This window comes from Dipodomys ordii, unplaced genomic scaffold (assembly GCF_000151885.1).
Source record: "Dipodomys ordii isolate 6190 unplaced genomic scaffold, Dord_2.0 Scaffold85, whole genome shotgun sequence".
Lineage (NCBI taxonomy): Eukaryota > Metazoa > Chordata > Mammalia > Rodentia > Heteromyidae > Dipodomys > Dipodomys ordii.
In genome coordinates, this window is record NW_012267301.1 from 4519837 (window position 1) to 4529114 (window position 9278).

General features: G+C 40.7%; 1 protein-coding gene across 4 annotated transcripts in view; it reads right to left on the reverse strand.

Moving 5' to 3' along the window:
* Positions 1-8120: 8120 nt before the first annotated feature.
* Positions 8121-9278, reverse strand: part of Fbxo38 (F-box protein 38) — a 50546-nt gene continuing 49388 nt past the window's right edge. For all 4 annotated transcript variants that reach the window (XM_013025573.1, XM_013025572.1, XM_013025571.1 and 1 more), the window contains one exon: positions 8121-8978. In XM_013025573.1, the coding sequence (XP_012881027.1) occupies positions 8800-8978 (179 nt within the window). In that variant the 3' untranslated portion in view covers positions 8121-8799. The remainder of the gene's footprint in view (positions 8979-9278) is intronic.

The window sequence follows — 9278 nt, forward strand, 5'->3', positions numbered from 1 at the left end:
GCCGTGTGACACTGCTGAGAAAATAATAAACATTTGTCAAGTCGTAAATTCCACTGTGACGTTTAGAGTCAACTTGCCGTCTGATTCAGCTACTCGGTTTATGAATGAGACAAGAATAAAAGAGACAAAAATACTTAGGTTTTATTTTAGAGCCTAGGTGATTTGTTCATTTCAGTCAGCACGTCGCTGAAGGTGAGAAGTGGTGATGTGGGTGATTTGGGTACTGCATGAGGTAGTACTTACACTACACATGTGAGTCCCAGGTTTCGATGAGAAGAAAGAAATCTTAGTCCTTGTCCCAGAGTTGTCACTCACTCTGTGCAACCTTAAACTTGTTTCTGCTAAGACTCAGTTTCTCCACTTCACATGAGCAATCTAAGTAAGTTCTTTGCTCTTTGTCCTCATATTAAGTTCCATCCCATCCACTTCTAGCTCTCTGTACCCTCAGAAGCATGCAAAGACTTCAGTCTAGAGTGAAGGGATTGTTCTCCCTGGTGAGGATGCAGAGTGCCTGCTGAGTTCTCATGTCTTCTCCTCTCCCCCTAGGTACACAGTTCTGCATAGCAGACATCACCAGGAGCTTGAGAAACTGCCCATCCACAATGACCCAGAATCCTTGGAATCATGCTTCTGACTGAGGACGCAGCTTGCCATTTAGTCATTCATTCTCATTCACGTTTGCATGAACAGGGCACTGGCCTCACTCCCAGTCCTCATCACCATCAGTGAAGTTGGAAGCAGGCAGAGCTGAGGGCCTGGCAAAGGCATAAGGAAGACGGTGATGGACACAACACCCACAGCCTGACACTGAGGAGACATGGACTTCAGATCAGATGCTGTCTCACTGCATCGAAGAAGAGTGGTCGGTTTTAGCTTGCACGCTGCCAGGGAAAGGAGCACACTAAGTTCTTCCTGTTGGGAGAAGGGGCTTTTGCTGTAAGGAAGTTGTGTCCTCTGCTAGAACACAAGTCTGTCACTAATCCAGCTCCCATCTGGGGTTATAAAAATGCCCACATCTTAGCCCGGAAATATTGGAAAAGAATGATGTGCCACCTGCCTACCCCTCTCTGACTTCTCTCAAAACCATACATCCCCAATTTTCCCTCCAGATGTGCATTGTAGTAGTGGAATTAATCACTAACTTCTTAATGAAGTTAGATGGCATCCATTTCCAGATGTCTGTCTAGGAGCAGGGAAGTGCAGTCTGGAGTTTGGGTTTAGAGTTATGTACATCATTTTTTTTATCTTTGATATTTGTCCCTTTGGCTTTTGTCTCTTTTGTCCCTATGGCTTTAGAGAGAGTGCTTAGAGTTTGCTTTTAGAACCATTACCAAAAGGCACCTTTATAGCTGCTGCTGCTGCTGCTGCTGGTGGTGATGGTGTTGTGTGTGTGTGTGTGTGTGTGTGTGTGTGAAGATGCCATTTTCTTACTGCCATACTTGTGACTGAGTCCTTTGAATTAATCTCCATTCCCTTCCTTTCCATGACTATGGGCAGAGGCTCCACCCCTTGGTATGGGAGGGAAGCTAAGCCTATCTCAGAAGTCACTGCTTAGGGACATTCAGCCCCAGCATTACAGTCTGAGCAAAGAAGAACCACAACCTGATTTTCTTTCCTGGAAATGTCCTTGAAACTGTGAAGCTCCCTGGGCTCGATTTTCTCTACCTTTTAGCAACGTCTCATTCCCTCCAAACACCTAAGAAGATGCTTTCCTTGCAATGCGAAAGCTTTCCCCATCTTAGTTCATCTAGAGTAAATGATCCCCCAGAAGCTCAATACTGAGGACAATTCGTCTGGGTGCTGACCAAAAAAGAAAACCATATTCAAAAGATTCCTTGCTAGTTGTTATATAACAGAATGGGGAAGGTGTGCAATAGCACTAGTTTCTGTGTAACGTGTACTACCAGATAAAGATATGTCTGGAATTCAAGGAAGAGCTCCAGAAGTCTCCCTGCTTTTCTACTTTGTCTGTTGATCCTTCTTTGTCAGTGACCACAGGCCACAGCTGCCTCCCTGACCCCTATTTAATCCATGGAGGCAGAACTCACTGTCCATTCCTCTTCCCTCAACCTTACTGTGAGAAGAGGTGGTCAGATCCATGGAGCACCAAGGCAGGTGACCTAGCATGGTTTGTGCCATGAGAATCCCATGCCCCAGGACATTGATGATCACATTGATAGGAACTGCCTTGCTCTGAGGGCGTATTCCCCTCCTCAGAACTGACGCACTTCTTCATTTCTCATGCAGAAGGGAAGAAGAGTTAACGCAGCGATCCAGAACTCCCCACATGCTGCCTGAATATTGACTCTGTTCTCTGAGCACAAAGTACTTTTTAGGGAAGGACAACATAAAAGAAACAAGCAACTGCTTGGTACTTTGAAGCAGCTAGTAAACTGTCAACCTTGCTTAATGACCCCGTCAAAAGGCTCTATATTACAGAACACACACACACACACACACACACACACACACACACACACACACTTCCTGGGAAGTGCTTCTTTACCTGCAAGTTTAGAAAGCACATCACATCCACTTAAGTAAAATACTAGTTCTTTTTTTTTCCTTTTTCAGCTTTTTTTTTATTGTGAAAATACCATACAGAGGGGTTACAATTACATGGGCAAGATAATGAGTACAAAATACTATTTCTAATTGGCAAATTTCCCATATTAAAAAGCTATTTGGATTCACTAGGGATTCAAAAATTTTAACATAGGGTAGGAAAGCGTGACGACATTCTATCCTCACACGTGTCTACTAGCTGGTCCAGTGACCTGTACAGAATATAAAAGGCCAGCAATTATAAGAATGGGGGACCCTTATCATTATTTATAGCAAGTGGTCTCTTTTGCAGACAAGCATTCTTTGCTCTCTTTAGACTAGGGTAGGGATGCCATAGTGACAGACCAAATGTCCAGTGTGGGTCTTGGCAATTATTAGGGCTAGTGGAACCATGTAGACTGTGTCCAGGCCTGGGATGAAGGGATTCACTCTGCTTCCTCTCAACTTGACTCTCCCATAGAGGAATATGCAATCCTCAAGCTCCCAATCCAGTCCTCACCATTAGCAGTTAGGAAGCAAAAGAAATAAAATCTACTCCTTCAACTGACATCCAAGTACATGTTTGTTAAAAAAAGAAAAAGAACTTGACCAGGAGTAGTATCTTCATTCCTGGCAGTCCCAGCTACTTGAGAAGAGAGGCAGAGATCAGAAGGAGTAAAACTTCCACCCAATTAGTTGCCTGCTTGAGTAAAAACAAGTTAGCGCGATACCAAACGTAGCAAGTGTAAGTGGAAAGTTTGCTGCATGAGGCTGGCTAGAAGCAGAAGAGAAAGACTGAAAAGGCAAAACAATGCTCAGGTGGTAGAGCATGCTTAGCAAGTGCAAGACTCTGTTCAAAGTCCAGCATTGCCTCCCAAATCCTAAAACAAAAACACTTATTTTTTTAAATAGGTTTTTTATTGTGAAAATACCGTACAGAGGGGTTACAAGCACATGAGCCAGGTCATGAGTACATTTCTAATCAAGCATTGTTGCCTCCACCTTTGTTTTTCCCCTTACCCTTACCATCCCTGCCTTCCCATCTCCACCACTACACTCCCCCCGCCCCTCCCACCCAAGTTATAAAGTTCGTTTTTTGACATAGCATCTTGTACATCTCATTGTTGCAATGGGTCCACCTGTATCCCTATTTAAACAATTTGAAAAACCTTTATTTTCTGAGATTCTGCCTCCTTTTCGCACCACCGTTTTCACTTCATGCTGCTCATTTACTCTGTCTTGAAGAAGATTGCTATCTAGCTGGAGATTGTGGGGTGAGTATGAGGATAGATGGGGGTGGAGCCCTGAGAGGGACTAGGAAGTAGAGATCACTAAATTCCTTTCATATGGTCTCCAAGTAAAATCAAAACGATGTCCGCTTGGCGCTGTGTTGCCTGCCCTTTTCCCTTTGGTAGCATGATTACTTTTGGTGAGAGTTCAGAGCTGATTTTCCCTTGTATTTTTCTCTGTTATTGCTCTGCTTTGTTATGGTCAAAATCTTTCCAGAAACACCAAGTCTCGGAGAGAAACACAGATTTGCTATCTCTTTTCCAGCCAATGTTGAAACCCCAGGATGAGAATTTGGGTTGAATTTAATCCATTTAGATATGGGATGGAAGGCCTGTGAGATGACATGTTGCTGTGAGCCATAAGCAACACTTGCCTGGCTTGCTTCTGAAAAATGCAGACATTGTGTTCAGATCACCTAGGACCACCCTGAGGAGCTTCACCAAGGATGTGTTCCACTTGTCTGGGCAATTGATTTAATATTTTCATTAAGTATTTTCTATACTTAATAAATTCACTGGCATGAATTTATGTCAGATGGCATAATTATATAAGCATACCAAACAGAAGAAAATTCATGTTGCTTGCCCCAAATAGAAAGCCATTGAGATAAACCAATGAAAACTAAGAGGCCATTAAATTTGTATTAGATGTCACAATTCAGCTTATGAGCACAAGACTCAGGGAGCTGGAGAGCTATCTCCTGTTCCCCAAGGGACTCTATAGCTAACTGGAAGAGGGTAAAGGGAATTTAGAAGAGGAGGAATTTACTCACTTTGGGGAAATCATTGGTTCGGAACAAGATACATTTTACCCTTAGGAAACAGAGAATGAACTGATAGGACCTAAAATCACCATTATATTCATTTCAGATTGTCTCTTTCTCCTTTAGCCTACCCAGAACGTATAATTATTATTATAATAATTATAATATTAAATTATCTGAAAGCTAGACTTGTGAGCCAAAGAAAGCATTAGTTTTGATATTCATGGAGGTTGTTCATACCAAGAGTGACCCCTGTAGAAGGCAAAGAGTCACTGAATATATAAATACCCTGTATTTCTTGGTTGAAACCTGGAACATTTTTGGATAGGATCCCTTAGTCTCCATTGAGTAGCAACTCACTACTGCAGGCACTTTCTGTGTTTTCACGAGATCTCTGCACCTTTCATGACAGTTTGTGGGAGGAATTATTTCATTTTATGGAAGAGGGAAAAGATGTTGTCAAGGAAAGCAATTTGTCTGAAGATATTGAGCTGATAAAGAACAAATGATGGAAACTTCTAGTTTCCTTCATCCTAACAATGGGCTTTCTTCCTCTTTTGAAATAAGTTTCTAAATAGACCAATTATATGACACAGGCTCTTTATAATAAATAATTTATTCCAGAAATCTATTCTTACCTCAAAAGCTCTAACTACCCATATTATATAAATTACATAGCAAGATTTCCCTATGGTCCAACTCAGTTCCACTCACCTTCCACAAATCATTGGCAAAAATAATCCTAGAATTTTTGTTATGTTTAATGGACATACAAAAACATGGTTTCATTTTGTTCATATGTATGAATGTACACACACACATAACATATGGAAACTATATGCAATAGGCAATTTGCTTTTCAACTGTAAGCCCTAATATTTCTTCTTCATGGCTGCGTGTGCATTTCATGCTATCAACACTAGAGCTTGCAGTGTTGGTTCCTTGAAGTTCTTGTGTATCTTGTGTGTGGGGGGGCATTTTCCTATGACTGTATTGACCTAATGAAGGTTAGCCCAGGTGGTTTCAGGTTGAAAGGGCAGCAATAGCTTACACTTGGCAGTGATTCTGTCACCCAAGGCACTGAGTGATGGGCTGACCTGCCCTCCTCCACTGAGTGGCTGAAAAATTGCCCAAAGCCTACAGGCTATGGAGTCAGATTCATAACATCTTGCTTCCACTAATTCTTAGATGTGTGCTTTTGAGCAAGCTTATTTAACCTACAAAACCAACCATGCATATGTTATAGTGTTATTTTGAAAGGAAAGTTCTTGGTACTCTAAAATGCTTTCAGCTGGTTGTGCTGCCTCACACCTGTCATTCTAGCTACACAGGAGTCTGAAATTGGATGATGTTTGGGAGCTAGCCAAGATGAGAAAGTTCACAAGATCCCCACATCAACTGATCAAAACTATGTGGGGTGGGGTGTGCTGTCATGTCAGCTACACAGGAAATATAAGTAAGACGGTTGTGGTCCAGGCCAGTCGGGGCGAAACATGACATTGTTTGAAAACTGGGTCAAAATGAAAGCTAAATGGCTCAAGCTAGTAGTGTGTCTGCCTAGCACGTGCAAAGTTCTGAATTCAAACTCAAACATACCCTCCCCCCCCAAAAAAAAAAAAACAATAAAAACTGCTTGTTTCTATGCTGTGTGAGCCTTTGGATAGAATCACCAGTCTTCTGTGCATCATCATGCATCCGGGATAGTGTAAGGGGCAGGTTATGCAAAGATCAGCTCAAGAGTTACCTTTTATAATTATAGTGGGTGTAAATGCCACCTATTTGCATTGTGCTGTCCGGTGTAATAGGTCCCTGTTGGACCCTCACCATTGCCCTCAGGGCAATATTACTAGTTATAAATTTACAGATGAGGACACAGAGCTTCCAGGCTGGGGCTGTGAAGGTTTCTTGGTCAGGCAATAGTTAAGGAAATCAGAATCTCAACCCAGGTCTAATGACTCTGTAAGTGAAGTCATCCCAAGAATGGTGGTGCCGGTTATTTGGATTCGCATGTCTGGCAGCATGAGGTACCAGGTTCTGATACCGACATGAACTTAGTCATCTATCACCTATGAAATACCTAAATCTCGTTTAAAACATGCCAGACACTCCCTCAAGCTCAGTTGATGAAGAAGACCACTAGAGAAACAGTTCTGTAGAGCAGGTGTGGGTAAACTGAGGCCTAGAGGAGGGGATGCATCCCTGGTCTGTAAGACTTCAGTATGGTTTTTACTTTTTCTGTAACCGCCTGGGTAAAAAAAAAATTCGAGTAGTATTTTGTGCTGTGAAATGATGTGGAATTCAAATTTCTGTCCATAATAAAGTTATACTGTAACAGAACTGTCTGCTCATCTATATTGCTGAAGGCTTTTACAATGTAAGGAGTTATGTCCCAGGTAATTGTGGCTTATTGAACCTAGAACATTTACTACCTATATAGTTAACTGTAGTTTGCTGCCCTCTGCTGCTGGGCAGTCACTATCCAGTCTATATAGTTATCAAATGCCTTCACTAGTGGACACCTTCTGAGCTGTTTTTCAGTTGCCCAATCTTGGCATCTTTACAACGATTTTTAGCTCACACTGTCATATTTTTTTAGGGTTTAGCTTAGTTTGGTTTAGAGGGTACACCAAAAAGAATAGGGGCCTCTTGTGGCTCATCTGAGTATTATTTAGATGAATTCATTGTTACAGTTACAGTGAAACAAGGTACAAATGGGTCTTTACTGAGGGCTGGGGATTTGTTTGGAAACAGACTAAATAATTCTGTAATTTCAATACAAGGCAGAAATAACATTAATTTTAATACAAATAGAGGAATATTCTCCTCACTAAAAGAAAGGTTAGTTGGGTAATGACAATACAATAAATAGATGAAAAGAATTATTTTAAAGCTTTGAGAAGCCTTTGCAGATACTGAATCGTGTACAATTGTTACATGTTAGAAAACCTTGCTGGCCCCCTCATTAATGAGAAAAATTTCAGTAACCACAGAGGAAGTGCAATGGAATTAGATACCTGCATTCTTGTTCTATCCAGAATATACTAGGTCCTAAGGGAGGTGAGTAGTATTTCTTGGAATATCAATGAATCCCCAGAAACTGAAGAGGTTCGGCAAATTGTGGAAGCCCTTTATACCGTACACATAACATAATTCCTTCTGTCCTTATGTTAACAAGTTTCACAGCTTGTAAGATTTGCTAAGGTCATGTAGCTAGATATTCAGTGGCAATCCTGAGAATGCTGGAGTTGCTCTAAAGTGTTTCACATTGACCCAACATTGGACTATGAGTTCCATCATTTCAGGACATGGCAGCTTCTCCTGAGAAAGAACAGCCGCCACCTCCTGATGGCCAGATAGTTTGGTAAATTCCACCTATTCTAATGTTCTGCTACATAGAGTTCTATTAAATATCTAGCCACTAGAGAATTTTTAGAGATTTGAAATAACAGAATTTGTTTAGACAAATGCATTGCATTCTGTGCAGTACTTTCTTTAAAACAAAGGATTCAAGTCCAAGGCAAGAGAAGTTTTTAGTAAACTTTTATTTTTATATTTAAGATAAAGCATGTACACAATTGAATATGGAAATAAATAACTAGAAATGCTTTGGAAACTCTTCCATTTCCCCTTCAGTTTTTTAAGGTCATGAATCCTTTTATTTAAAATATGGCCACTATAACACTAAGAAAACAAAGGAACCACATCTTTGTACAGAAACATATAGCCTTCTCTGACTATGGAATTTAGTTGATATTTTAGTAACAAAAAAGCACTCGAGACACAAATACTCTTCAACGGATTTACTCAAACAGCATTGCTCGAGAAGAAAAAGGCACAGATTGAAGGGGAGGGTGGTGATTATTAAGAATAGAGGAAACGGCTCAGTCAAAACTGACACTGAACTAAGTCGTGAAAGATAAACAAAATGAACTCTTTCAAATATTTGCCTTCATTAAAAGGAAATTTTAAATTAAATTGTATAAACATATGATATAAAGTTGGTACTTTGGAAAGTGTGTTTGTATATTTCCTGTATGTACAAATCTTTGAATAGAATTTCAATGTTTCTCATACAAATCCTACATAATATACCAAACTGAGCCAGGGCCTCCCTTACCAACTCCAAGCCCCAAGTCCCTGTGAAGCATTCTCCAACTGGATGGCTCCAGTTGCTTCCTGATGGAATTGCTAGGAAGGAGGAATCAAATGTAGTCATCTTCAACTGGCTCTCCATTGACATCACAATAGTGGATAAATATTGCCACCACACGCTGAAATACGCCCTTCTTCATCTGACGCATCTCTGAGATCTCCTCTCCTATTGTTTCCATACAAATGTCTGCAGACAGCTGTCCTTTCCTTCTAGGAGCATAGATAGTACCTTGGGAAGAGAAAGAAAATGAGAAAGAGAGATGCATATGGTAGTCAGAATCACTCAGCAAGTAAATCTGTTAAGATAGTCCATGAATATTCCAACATCTACACCTGATATATGAATACCTGTAGCATACGTCCCTAATTGGTTTTATGAGAAGTCTAATGACTAAGACAGCAGACATGATTAGAGACCCACTAAAAAAAAAGAAAAAAAACTGTATTAAAAGCTATCTCTGGAATCCATGGAACATTCCTCAATATAACAAAGGAGGAGGCAACAATGCTTGATAAGGAATGTACTTAT